The sequence below is a fragment of the Perna viridis genome, chromosome 3 (assembly GCF_037379345.1).
Source record: "Perna viridis isolate PV_CMFRI_1.1 ecotype Kerala chromosome 3, ASM3737934v1, whole genome shotgun sequence".
NCBI lineage: Eukaryota > Metazoa > Mollusca > Bivalvia > Mytilida > Mytilidae > Perna > Perna viridis.
The window spans coordinates 49,079,637-49,093,520 of NC_142447.1; the positions used below are offsets into that span (position 1 = coordinate 49,079,637).

At 32.8% G+C, this 13,884-nt stretch overlaps 1 protein-coding gene and 1 long non-coding RNA gene across 3 annotated transcripts in view; one reads left to right on the plus strand and one right to left on the minus strand.

Annotated features, from left to right (window-relative positions):
• Positions 1–6,877, plus strand: part of LOC148622712 (uncharacterized) — a 33,800-nt gene extending 26,923 nt beyond the window's left edge. The window contains exon 3 of the long non-coding RNA XR_015920684.1: positions 6,762–6,877. This is a non-coding gene — a long non-coding RNA (uncharacterized LOC148622712). The remainder of the gene's footprint in view (positions 1–6,761) is intronic.
• Positions 1–13,884, minus strand: part of LOC148622713 (phosphatidylinositide 4-phosphatase SAC2-like) — a 170,699-nt gene that overhangs the window by 4,969 nt on the left and 151,846 nt on the right. For both annotated transcript variants that reach the window (XM_088572778.1, XM_088572779.1), the window contains 9 exons: positions 13,670–13,862; positions 9,579–9,656; positions 8,571–8,691; positions 6,872–7,000; positions 5,656–5,726; positions 4,703–4,933; positions 3,719–3,790; positions 2,570–2,643; positions 1,856–2,011 (listed from right to left, as the gene is read on the minus strand). In XM_088572778.1, the coding sequence (XP_088428904.1) occupies positions 1,856–2,011; positions 2,570–2,643; positions 3,719–3,790; positions 4,703–4,933; positions 5,656–5,726; positions 6,872–7,000; positions 8,571–8,691; positions 9,579–9,656; positions 13,670–13,862 (1,125 nt within the window). The remainder of the gene's footprint in view (positions 1–1,855; positions 2,012–2,569; positions 2,644–3,718; positions 3,791–4,702; positions 4,934–5,655; positions 5,727–6,871; positions 7,001–8,570; positions 8,692–9,578; positions 9,657–13,669; positions 13,863–13,884) is intronic.

Genomic DNA, 13,884 nt, shown 5'->3' on the forward strand with positions numbered 1-13,884 from the left:
TATCTATCAAAGTTTTCAAGACATTGGCTGAAAACTGTAAAAAAAAAAAAACGTCATTTTTTCCCTTTCAAGGGCAATAATTCTTACAAGAAGTGGTCTGACAACTTTTATCCTTGAAGTTTTGGTGATATATGTGAAAACTACTGTCTGACCCCTATGTTTTATTTTTAGTAACAGTGGCCATGTTTTTCTATGAATAAAAAATCCCCACATCAGTTTTATGCAGGATACCCCTAGGAACATTCGTACCAAGTTTGGTTCCAGTTGGTCAAGTAGTGTCAGAGGAGAAGATTTTTGAAAGAAATAACATTAAAAATTGAAAAAAATTGTTGAAAAAGGGCAATAACTCGAACATGGCTTAACAGATGAAAACGAAAATATGACCACGGATAGATTTCATAATGCTGAACACTTTCACCCAGGCAAAACTTAGCTAAACCTAACGGTTTTGGAGATATATGGGAAAACTACTGTCTGACCCGTATGTTCTATTTTTAGTAATGGTAGCAATGATTTTCCATGGATCAAAAATCCCCACATCAGTTCTATGCAGAATACCCCAAAGAACATTCATACCATGTTTGGTTCCAATTGGTCTAGTAGTTTTAGAGGAGAAGAGTTTGGAAAAATTGTTAACAAAGATGACAACAGACGCCAAGTGATGGCAATAAAAAAAGAATCATTCCCTTTACTCAAGTTAAATGTTCAGACATAAGGAAAATGATTGTTTCTGGCCCCTTTATGACCCCTAATTCCTAAAAATATCAAAAAGGTCCAAGTCATAACTCTTAAATCAATCACAGTCTTCCGTAGTATGGCATGTAATACAATTTCAAACAGATCCATTCACTAATAGTCAAGTTATTAGTTATTAGACGCTTACCCTACCGGTGCACCTGGTCCATGCTCCCAGTTTTTAGTGGAGTCTGAGTTGCTCATTTACTTTTGTTACTTTGTATGTATGATTTTAGTTACTTTATGTTCTTTGTTGTGTATGTCTGTTTTCCATGTCTGGTCTTTGTCCCTGGATTACATTCTTTTGATTGCCGCTATAACCTTGGTTCCCTTGATCACTCTTTTATTGTATGGACATCAGGAAAATGCTTGTTGAGGCCCAAATGGCCCCTGATTTTTAAAATGTTCCAAGTCTAAACCCCGAAAATGAATCCCTGTCTGACCATTGTGGAATGGAATGTTATCATAGACATCCATATGCTTTCACTAGATTCCATGAAGTGCTTAATTTTGTCTCCTTTATTGCTCTAATTCTAAAACAGTTGAGGCCATAACCCCCTAAATCAATACCAACCTTTCTCTTGTGGTTTAGAACTTTGTTAAAGATAATTGGACTAATATTCAAGTTACTGAATGAAAACCACGTGTCTACCACTGACAACATGGATGACAACGACGGAAGCACCATACAATTATATGACAACACATTTTTTGCAGCCAAATAAAAATACATTGATCTATTCACATAATCTTTTTCTTCTAAATTTTTTAATTTTTAGTTACTTATATATTTCAGTACTTGAACAAGTATTCACCAACAACAAATACTTCTTGTTTTTTATTTGTAGTTGAAGTCTGTAAGAATTATACAAAAGTATTATGGTCTTTAAAGTCAGTATATGCCCAATAATATCATGACTAAGAACAGCTTGATACAACTAAGTTTCACCCACGGCTTAATTCTTACTGAGACATTTCATCCTTATCCTTAATATTATGAAAATTATAACAGTAGAAATGCAATAAACAAATTAGGTAAAAAATTGTTAGGACATAAGTAATAATTATATATAAAATTGAAAATTTATACATATGTTGTTTTAAGATTAATAAGGATTACCCCTGGCCTCTTCCCGATTCTTCACTGCTATTACAATGTTATTGAACAGTCTTGTGCTAGGTGTACGAAAAGTGTGGAAAAATCCTTCCTCAGTGTAATGATGGTAGTACAGACGTAGACAAACAAACTTAGACTTGAATACAGCAGGCTCATTACCTAAAATAAGGACATTTCATGAATGATGGTAGTACAGACGTAGTCATACAAACAGACTTGAATACAGCAGGCTCAATATCGAAAATACAGACATTATATGAATGGATGTATTGGTTCACTCAGACAACTAATTTTTGTACTAAAACAATGAGGGGGAGGGGAAGTAATCATCAAGTATGTCACTGTTTGTACACAGGGATAGTACATTATGTTACATTTTTGTGCTGAAGTTTGGAAATAACCCATGTGTTTGAAATGAACTAATTCCACAAGATTATTTTGAAAACAAAGAATCACATGTTGATCACAACATTTATCAGTTTTTTTTTGGTTATAAACCAGTGACTACTATATGCTATATACTGTTGACTTAAGTTGAATAGAAACATTCTGCCCTGAGGATAGTTCCATTAAATACATTAACACACTAATAACTGTTTTGACTGCATGCTTATGTAATGTGACAAAATCTATTTTAATGGCTACCTATTCCTTTAATGCTTAGGGTATATTATTCAATTCAGGTTTTTTTTTGTGTTTTTACATTTTTTTTTTTACCAATTTCAATCAATTCAATGTCCTCAAGAAAGATTCTTTGGTAACAGGTAAACTCTTCCTCTTCATCATCATACCTAGTCAATAAAACAAAGTCAAACAGTTATGCTAATAAGACTATCTTCTACTCATGTGCCTCACATTTATCTATAAAAGGCCCAACAAAAGTTATAAAATCCTTTTACTGCTATAGTGTACACTTATGTATTAACTTAAAAGAAAGTTATTTAAATTTCTACAAAAATAAAATCAGAAACATTTTTTTTTAACATAAAGTTTTCAGAAACAGTTGGTAATAGTACATATTATTTCAGCATTTTGATATGGTAATTTTTAATAAAAATGACATCACATGTAATACTCATTAATAGAACTTCTGAATTATTATCCCTTAAAAATTGTCAAGGCAGCAACCATGTGATTTTCTGGAGGTGGGGCAATGAATTTACTCTCAGCTTCTGTTAGTTTTAACCATAAATATGGAAAAAAATGTTTTCAACTTGTCAAATAATAAATAGGTTTTTGCCATAGGCAAAATAAGTTTGTTTTGCAAAAAAAACCATAGCCCCACCCCTAAGAAAATCAAATGGTGGCTGTCTAATTATAAAATGATGCATTCAACCAAATAATATCTGTTGAAACTGCTACCAAAATACAAATAAGTAACATGGTTATTACAGTAAGTAAAAAAGTAAACAGATGATAAACTGACTTTCTCTTGATTGAAGTCCATAACCTAATGACAGTGTGAATAAGACAACCATCTGTTGACAAATTTCATATTATTTTTTTATTCACCTTTCTTAGCAAAGGTAATATGCACAACTGCACTTCATAATAATACATTATGTCAAATACAAACATCAGCTTCCCTCTGACTCAGTATATGTATCTTATGCCACATCAACTGCCCTCTGACTCAGTAAAGAAATCTTACCATGCAGCATAAACTGCCTTCTGACTAAGTAAAGGTATCTTACCATGCAACATGGGCTGCTCTCTGACTCAGTAAAAGTATCTTACCATGCAACATAGGCTGCACTCAGATTTGGTAAAAGTTTCTTATCATGCAACATAGGTTGCACTCTGATTCAGGAATAGTATCTTACCATGCAACATGGCTTGCTCTCTGACTCAGTAAATATATCTTACCATGCAACATAGGCTGCCCTCTGACTCAGTAAAAGTATCATGTCCATTTCCTGTCTGTCTGGATCTCCAGTACTGAAACAAAGTCATCAACATTATTTACTTACACTATCAATAGTAAATAGATCGTAGTCAAATTATAATCTACTTTCAAAGTTTTTGTAACAGTTGACTGTGACAAATGTGTAAAAAAAATCATATGCTGGTTAGTTTATCAGAATTATATAATACAAAATATTGATTTTGAGTAAGTAAAATCTACATTGTCATATGGGATTCCTACTATTTTTTGCATCATATGGCAGAAGTCTTGGACAGACAATATCAGGGAGTTAAAACAAACAAATAGTAAGAAGGGTACTAATTAAACAAATTCTTTTATTTCAATTACTAAATTTGCTTGTTGCGTTTAAAATCACGTACAAACAGTTAAAGGCAAAGGGGCATAGAACATGTAATGCTATCTATACAACATGGGTAGCAAATATCTTATATGTGATGCATATAATTTCAATTCTTTAGCTGAAATCTTCAAATCTTTGAAAGTGTATAACCCTATTTAACAAGATTGAACATTGCTTAATGTCCTACAGCAAATATTTCATGCATTTCAGGTCAAGAACATTTGATAAATCAAACAGTCCCTGATTTGTTCAGGTACTAGACTGACAAACTGAGCCAAATTTTTACTGCACTAGCTCACAGAAGCAACAGTTTTTTAGCAGGCATGACACCATAGTAAGACACATTATTCTGACTACAAGCAAACTAGTGAGCATTACCTCTCCTACATACCCATGATACCATATCAAAAGTGGAGATGCAGAGACTACCAATTTTAAATCTTTGGTGGGACATGGTCAGGGATAGAACCAATGACAGTGAGCATGCTTCCCAGCAATTACTATATAAACAAAATTACAAAGGATCAGCACCTATAAGACTCCAATATATAAAAGTGCACACCCCTATTTAACAAAAACTTACGAAGGATCAGCATCTATAAGACTCCACCCACCAAGGCATTGTTCAGGTTCTACTATCAACATCTTTTTACAATCCTCTACTAACATCTTCAGATTTTCCTCTTTCTCTACAAGATCTGAGTTATCTTCTTCTATCTTGCTAGTCCCTGTCAGTAAATCCTCGGCCACTGGTTGGCCTAAAGTCAAGTCAATTGCTGCCTGACGATAGTTGTCTTTAAATCTCAGGTAATATCTTCAAGTAAAATAGACGTAATAACAATGTTAGAAAATCAACAAGGAAGGAAATAATAAGGATACTAATCCTCTTTGAAGGAACCCCTACAACTCTACTAAAGTTTCTAAAAAAGGGGTATTGTTCCACATTTGGATGAGCTCACTTTTTAAATAAAACTTAACAAGATTGCTACATGTAGCCATATGTTTCCTGTTGCCACAAAAAAAAAAGTTAAAGCACAAATGCCCCATAACTCCTGTAGAATTAGTAGAATCAAAATCACATTCCAATATGATTAATACACAACATGACTAACGATCCTGTAAAATTTGAACAAAATCCATACCGCAGTCTCCAAGGAGTTGCATCCCCAAAGTTTTCCTATAGTGTAACATGTAAAAATTCAACAAATTCCCATAACTCCTATAAAATTTGTTGAATCAAAATGTCTGTGCAATATGATCAACTCGTATAGTGAATAATAATTCAAAAAATTTGAACAAAATCTGTCGAGCAGTTTTCAGGGAGTTGCGTCCACAAAACTTCAAGCTTGAAAGATGGATGGAGGCAGGCAAGGATGCAGGGACAGATACCAGTATTTCTATTTCCACTTCTGTGTTGGGGCAGGGGACAAAAATATGTATGACCTGTTTTAGTCAGAAAATTTATTTTTTTTACAATTGTGGTTTAATAAAAAAGTAAGTACTTAAAGCAAAAGAAAGTGTTTATGTTGAAGATACCTGTTGGCTGAATTAACACCATCTTTCATCATTCCTGATAATTTTCTCTCACCAGTTCTGGTATAGTCACCCTATAAGAGATGCAAGTCATTAAAGAATCAAGCAGAACCGAGACATCTACTATGCTCTACTCAGTGAACTTTTGCTAATAATGCTAAACTTAAGATGAATTCAATTTGGTGTATTAGTTATGAAATTGTTGTGATCGTTTTGAAAAAAAAACATTATGTATGTAACAAGGTGTTATTTGAGTGTGGAATTATTTTGGATTTAAGAAAATAAGTGAAATAATTACTTATATAACTTACCCCCTACTAACCCTATCCCTTAGCAATGCTGGCAGGACTAACCCCCTTAGTAAGGGTTAGTTTTACAAATTTATTTTTGGTCATTTTCTTAATTCCAAAATGATTCCAAATTCAAACAATACCTTGTTATGCTATCAATTGTATAAATCATCAAAACTTACTCTCTCTTTAGCACTTTTTCTTCAATATTCAGCATAAACAAGTAATTAGATATTTTTAGATAAAAGGGAATGCTTATAAAAACCTTACGCTTCACAGAAATTAGTAAGTGTAAAAATACTGTTAACATATTAATTTTCACAGTGTATTATTTTCTGTATTTTGGTGGTGGACAAAAAAAGCATGAAAAATAGTAAAATGTACTTGTGAAATTGATTTTCAAAACTATTAAAGGATATCATTGTTGATACTCGCAAATTTTAAACTTACTGTTTCGGTGAAAAGGACCACTGGTCTTTAGTAAAAACCATGTAGACCATTTACTTTGAGCTAGCATTGAGACCAGCATTTCCAGCTTTACAACAAATTATGTGCTGACAGCATCATTCTTGTCAACCTACCTTTTGGCAGGTGTTTCTAGATAAGCAGAGGACGCTTACCCTACCGGTGCACCTGGTCCATGCTCCCAGTTTTCAGTGGAGTCCGAGTTGCTCATTTGCTTTTGTTACTTTGTATGAATGATTTTAGTTGCTTTATGTTCTTTGTTGTGTATGTCTCTTTTCCATGTCTGGTCTTTGTCCCTGGATTACATTCTTTTGATTACCGCTATAACCTTGGTTCCCTTGATTACTCTTTCAGAGAAGCAGTTCCAGCATACTACCTGCTGACAGCATCATTCTTGTCAACCTACCTTTAGAGAAGCAGTTCCAGCATACTTCCTGCGGACAGCACCATTCTCATCAACTTACCTTAAGGGCAGCAGTTCCAGCATACTGCCTGCTGATTGCATCACCATTATTAGCCCAAAGCTGCTGGAATGTCCTCTTACAACTCAAAGGTAAATTCTCCTCTGGTGGCAAGAGGCCTAATTTTCTACACTGGAATATTAATTAATATATTTTTTTAGAATAAGTTCACAAATAAAGGGACTAAACTTTGATAATCTTTGGTTTTGAATGCAACAAAAAAATTACTGTCAAAACAACAATACTAAATAGAATACTCCATAAGGCAAAGCTTGACATTACTGTAGAGAACTATGACAAAAGATGTTGCCCCTTAACACAAATGTTTGGAAAATTCCCGACACAAATCTGAAATCAGTCAAAGCAGTTTCAGACCCTCTATTGACGTTGTACATCAAGTGGTAATAAATTGTTCCTGAGAAGAGTGTGACAAAATATATTGGCACTTTCTATCAATGTTTTGAAAAGGGGAAGTGAATGTGCTTAAGCCATGAAATTGGAAAACTTGATATGGGACCACTGACCAAAGATACATATCAATTGTCAAGTAGCTGTCATTTGAGATATATGAAAATATATAATGAAGTATTTGTTCCAAACAAATGAACCAAAGAACACACAGACAGATGCATAAATGATGAACAGTATAGCCCTCCTCCTTCACTGTATGGATATTATTATAACAATGGAACATAGAACACACAGACAGATGGATAAAAGATGAACAGTATAGCCCTGCTCCTTCGCTGTATGGATATTATAACAATATAAGCCCAGCGTTATGTTAAAAGAACCTAAGGAATAGACCCTTTTGTCTATCTGCAAGTAGTCGATGGGCATGCATGACTTCCGCAAAGGAGGCTTGGGGTAGAATTTTCCTTGCAGATGTATATATTTGGCATGCACAAGGACTACTTGGCAGTTAAAACAACAGGGTTTATTCAGTTACACAAGGACTACTCTGCAGTTAAGACAAAAAGGTCTATTCATTTACTGTAATTTGACCATTTCTTGGTTGGAGTAAGTATTTGCTTAAGTGAAGAAAAACACTTTCATGGTGAAAATGATATACTTCAAGTTTAATAAAGGACACAGGGGCACAGAAAAAATGAGAAAGGGCACTGTGCCCCATTTATTTAGGCTAGTATGTTTCCTGGTTTCCATTAAATATTTAAATATTTACAATGTCAAATTCATACATAAGTATCATAGAAATTATTGTAGAAATAACATGAGTGTCATTCTAAAAGATTTATTTTATTTGATATTATACTTTTACTTAAAGTATACCATACATGTATGAAGAAATGGCACTACCAAAGATTCAAATAAGGGAATACCAATCAACAAAACAAGACTAGAAACACCAAAATAACAACAGCACAATACAAAAAATGTACCCAGGTTTTGGATGCTGACATTATGACCAACGTATTGAAATACTAAAACATGTAATATTGTTTATAAATCAACAGAAACCATGCATGTTATAATATCAGTACATATTGCCATTGGTTAGTTTAAGTGTGAAAGATATTGGGAGTTAACAAATAAATCACCACCATATTTAAGTAAATATGGTGGTGATTAATTTTTAAGTAAAGTTGTTGACCTGATTACGCTTTTAAAGCATAACATTATGTGTTAAATCAAGATGTAATAAATGTAATGATTTCTTATTAAAACATGTTAGATAAAAAACCTGTGTTTCCATGACGATACGAGCAATAGCTGTTTGTACAACATTAGTTCTGTCAAGGCAGTCAACACAGTTAACTCTGAACACACCATTCTGTTCACAGATAACACCTTTTCTATCCACCCTGAAAATAACATCTCAATAAATAATACACAACCTTATATGTTCAAGAAAAATAAGAATTAAAACACTCTAATATTACTTATTAATAAAACATTATCAAAACACAAAATATTTAAACAATTGTCAACTTGGTGTAGCCTTGTTGCAATAGAAGCTAGTTTTTTAAATGTTTCATGATGGTATTTGTGGAAAGTAAGGAACATGACTTGACAAGATATCTGTGTACTACTCACTGAGTTGCCTTGCTTTTTCCTAAAATAATACTGCTGTCAAAGATAAACAGCAGTAGACAAGCTATGGATCTTAAATAAGACTAGTATGGTACCTGGACTACCCCTAGTTAACAAATATCAAGTGGCCAAATTGTGAGAAAATGTAATGACATAAATATCTGTCTTATCTGTCTTGGACAAGTGGATGGAATAATGTGGTTAAAACAGACCCTTTAGACCTAAGGTATAACTTCTCCTTGGACAAGTGGATGGAATAATGTGGTTAAAACAGACCCTTCAGACCCAAGGTATAACTTCTCCTTGGACAAGCTGATGGAAGAATGTGGTTAAAACAGACCCTTCAGACCTAAGGTATAACTTCTCCTTGGACAAGCTGATGGAAGAATGTGGTTAAAACAGACCCTTTAGACCTAAGGTATAACTTCTCCTTGAACAAGCTGATGGAAGAATGTGGTTAAAACAGACCCTTTAGACCTAAGGTATAACTTCTCCTTGGACAAGCTGATGGAAGAATGTGGTTAAAACAGACCCTTTAGACCTAAGGTATAACTTCTCCTTGAACAAGCGGATGGAAGAATGTGGTTAAAACAGACCCTTCAGACCTAAGGTATAACTTCTCCTTGGACCTTGGGTTTAACTTTTTAACATTAATTACCATGTGTATTTCATATCTTTGATGATATCTTTAATGCCTTCTGTTAGAATGGAGACGTTTTCAAATTTCATCCCACGGCTGAAAATATAAAATACATCATTCCAGTGGTATTTCTCAATGAAAACAGAAGCATAAGTGAGTTAAGTATAACAATAGTATTTTTTCGGACCCAAACAAAATGTTATAAAGAATGATATTACGGGGTCAGCTTCAGTCTGTCCTGTGGTGTGGGGGTTTCCTTGTTGTTCACTGAGGACCAATGTGTGGCCTTGGGCTGACAATATCATCCAGATGGGGTTGTTTTCTCTTTGACATATTCCCCATACCTATTCTTGCTATATAATTTTTTTTTGAATATCCAAGTTCTTTCATGATCTACTTACAGAATAAGTGGTCTAAATTAAAAAACTTAAACAAAACAAAACTTGAACAAAATAAAAAAATGTTGCCATCCAATGCAAGGATAACAGGTCTTATTTCTAAATTAAAAGAGTGAATTGAAGGTCCTGAACCTGGTTATCCTTTTCACTTGTACATTGTAGAAAAGTCAAATTCAATAAAAATAACAACTTCTTTTAAATGTACATGTACTTATTTAACTGAAACCATCTTTGACACACATAATGTTAATCTACATTTATACTTTATCTGTTTGATTTAAGCCTTTGGAATAGTAAATGGTAAAAAGTAATATTTTTGTTATAACAGAAAACAGGTAAATATCAATTTAAGCATTTTTGAGTACAATACTGGTCATACAAAAGAACAAACAAACAACAAAATATGCTGACGGTGAGCAAGCCTTTTAGGAGCTACATATTATTCACTATAAAATCTATGTATTAGTGTAGCATACATCTTAATTTTGGAATGCCATCTTACACAGAAAATGTTTGGTTTTTTTTTGGAAGAAAAGCTTTTAAACCAAATGTAACTTTCAATTTATTAGCCTATAAAAATACAACAGGATCTAGATATCGGCATAAAAGTACAAAGTCTAAAAAATAAAGAATGATTTCACCAAAACACAACTTCCTACTCTCTAAATGAGATATTTCTATTTCACACAATTTTTATCATAAATAATTTTAGTTTGAAACTGTCTTCACCACATACTAGTTATTTTTTTTTACATTTGACTTTTTAGGAAAGCTGGGATATTCCTTTCAGAATGTCCAGAAATGTCCTGGAATGTCCCATCAAGGCCATTAAACTTTGTTCATACACACTATATAATCTTATTGTCTACAATTAGAAGTCATTTATCATTTGATGATTTAATAAGTAAAAATGCATAATTTAACAAGGAAACATAATGTAAGTCCATTTAAAATTATTTTAAGCATGACTTGGAATGCATACACAAGTAAAGAGTAGATAATATTGACGTACTTCTAAAATGGCCAAATGTAATTATATATTAAAGATGAACAGAGAATTTATCTGTGTGATAACATACTTTAGTTCTTTTAATACAGAGTTATTAAAAAATCTCAAACAAATGCCTGAAACTACTATAACAAGAAGTTGCACTCTGTCATGCTAAGAAACCCCTATTCAACCTTTTCTGTCAAATCAAGTTGTATAGCAAACAAGCAAAGATCCTGAAGAGAGGAGACACAGACAAGTCAATATATAAAAGCTATATCGATATACCAAACAAGTATTGCCTCCAATAGAAGCTAAGAGTTACAGAAAAGTGTCTGACATAACCCACCACTAAATAGAGTGGGGATATAAAAACATGTTTGTATTATAGTTTTATTGCATAAGATTTTCTTTATTGGCTTACTTATTGGTCTAAGGCTAGCCATATTGGACTGAGGCATAGCCAAAGTCCAATATGACTAGCCGAGGACTAATACCTCAGCTAATATGGAAAACCTTACGCAATTTTACCTTTACTGACTAACAAAGTAGTCGATTATGTCATATTGGCCTAGGCAAATATTGATCTAAACCAGGCCAAAATGATTGGCAAAAGCCGTATTGGATGGCTAAATACCATATTGGTGCACTTTTATATTTTGCATTATATTTTGTATTGGCAGTTTTGATCATATTTAGGCTTATATTTGCTCATTAGTCAATTAAGTATAGTATTAGTCCTGGAACCACCGTGCTTAGAGAAGGACCTTGTGGATACTGAATATGGTGTAGAGGACCCTATTTTACAGTATTCATTATGTCTGTTCAAGGTGACCTTCTAGGAATTTTAAACAAAAATAATCTTAAGGACATGCATTAATCAATTAGTTTAACAGAATGAATTAGTGTATATTTATAGACATTAAGCATGACAAAATCCATGGTGTCAAATTAGGAAATCTTTTTCATAGTCATGATTGATATATTTACAAGGATATAATATTTCACATGAAAAGTGAAGTAAATATATAAAGTTTGTTAGCCCACCACATACTAATTGTTCTCTTATAACCTGATGTACTATGATCATTTGATAAAATCAGAATATCATATTGTTCCTGTTAACAATATGTATGGTTTACACCTTCAAGAAAACAAAGGTTATATACAAAAATGTTTCTACAAAAAGGGGTCACTCTATTCACATAAATTGGAGATAAATGGAATATCAACTATGTGTTTTCTATTTTACCAGAGTTGTCAATATTCAACTATATGCTGATACATTCAAGGTTAATTCCAAAAAGTTCATTCACATGTAGGATTTGTAACTGAACGACTTTAATTAAGGCTCAATAGTATATAAGTACTCAGCTTATTTAAATACATGTGACAATAATACAACAAAGAGATTAGAGAACTTTACACCAACTTCACAGGATTTGACATCACAACTTTCGATTAAATAGGATATTTTTTTTTTTAATAAAAAAATTATGATTGGAATAATATAAAACTATTATTTCTTTTAACACATTCAACCCATATGTTGGAGTATCAAACTGACTGAAAGTTGTACGCCATGAGATTGGTATGAATGAATACCTATTAGCCAGTTCTCTGAAAAAAGAAGAAATGTATACCTGACAAGAAAGATAGAGATGTGATGGAATAAATCAACAAGCCTAGAAAAGCAAATGCTTGAAGATTGGTAATTGTGAGCAAAATGAAAATTTCATCAAATTTCCTTGAATGGGTCAGGAGGAGTTGCACTCATGAGGTTTTATCATGTCAAAAATATAAGTTTGATTATCTCACTTTGGATTCCTCAGACAGTTGTTACATTTCTTCTACCTACATATAATGCCAAACCTTCCTATGAAATTTTATAGAAAGCCCTTGAGCAGTTTAGAAGTTGTTCTTCAGAGATTGGTCAAAGCCTTAAGCTTGATTATCTCCCTTTGGAATTCTCTGACATAAATACACATCTGCATTTAATACCCAACTTTCCTATAAAATTTCATCAAAATTCCTTGAGTGTTTTATTTAGGAGGTGTTGCACTTACAAGGTTTTAACATGCAAAACCTGTAAGTTAGATGATATCCCTTAGGAATTATAAAAATAATATGCTTGTAATTTTTTTTGTGTGTTTAGATTAAAGATATTGTGTTATAAACTTTTTAGATGCAGCAACCACTTTCCTTACTGCATTTTCTGGAGTCACTTCACAACATATATTATTAAACAGATAGTCAGTATAGTCATCAGAACATACTATACATTTTCTGGAGTCACTTTACAACATATATCATTAAACAGATAGTCAGTGGTCATCAGAACATACTATATATTTTCAGGAGTCACTTTACAACATATATCATTAAACAGATAGTCAGTGGTCATCAGAACATACTATATATTTTCAGGAGTCACTTTACAACATATATCATTAAACAGATAGTCAGTAGTCATCAGAACATACTATATATTTTCAGGAGTCACTTTACAACATATATCATTAAACAGATAGTTAGTAGTCATCAAAACATACTATATATTTTCTGGAGTCACTTTACAAAAGATAGTCAGTGGTCATCAGAACATACTATATTATTAAAAGTTATTCTCAAACACAAAATTTACTTCACCAAAACTCCTGGAAATTAAACAAGATGTAATTTGAGGTGAGTTATGGTCCAGTATATTACTGAGATATACTCACCAGTACTCATGGAAATCGAATGTGATGTAAGTAATTTCTGGTGAGTTGTACTTGAGTACATTACTAAGATATGCATCACTTAAAGCTTTCTCTTTCCCTGTTAATTCAGCCAAGTTAACAGCTACAAAAGACTTGTATAGAGACAGTTGTTCTTTGACATGTCTTGTGAAGGCTTCATGGGTCTCTTTGGTATCTGAAAAAAGGAATAACAACAC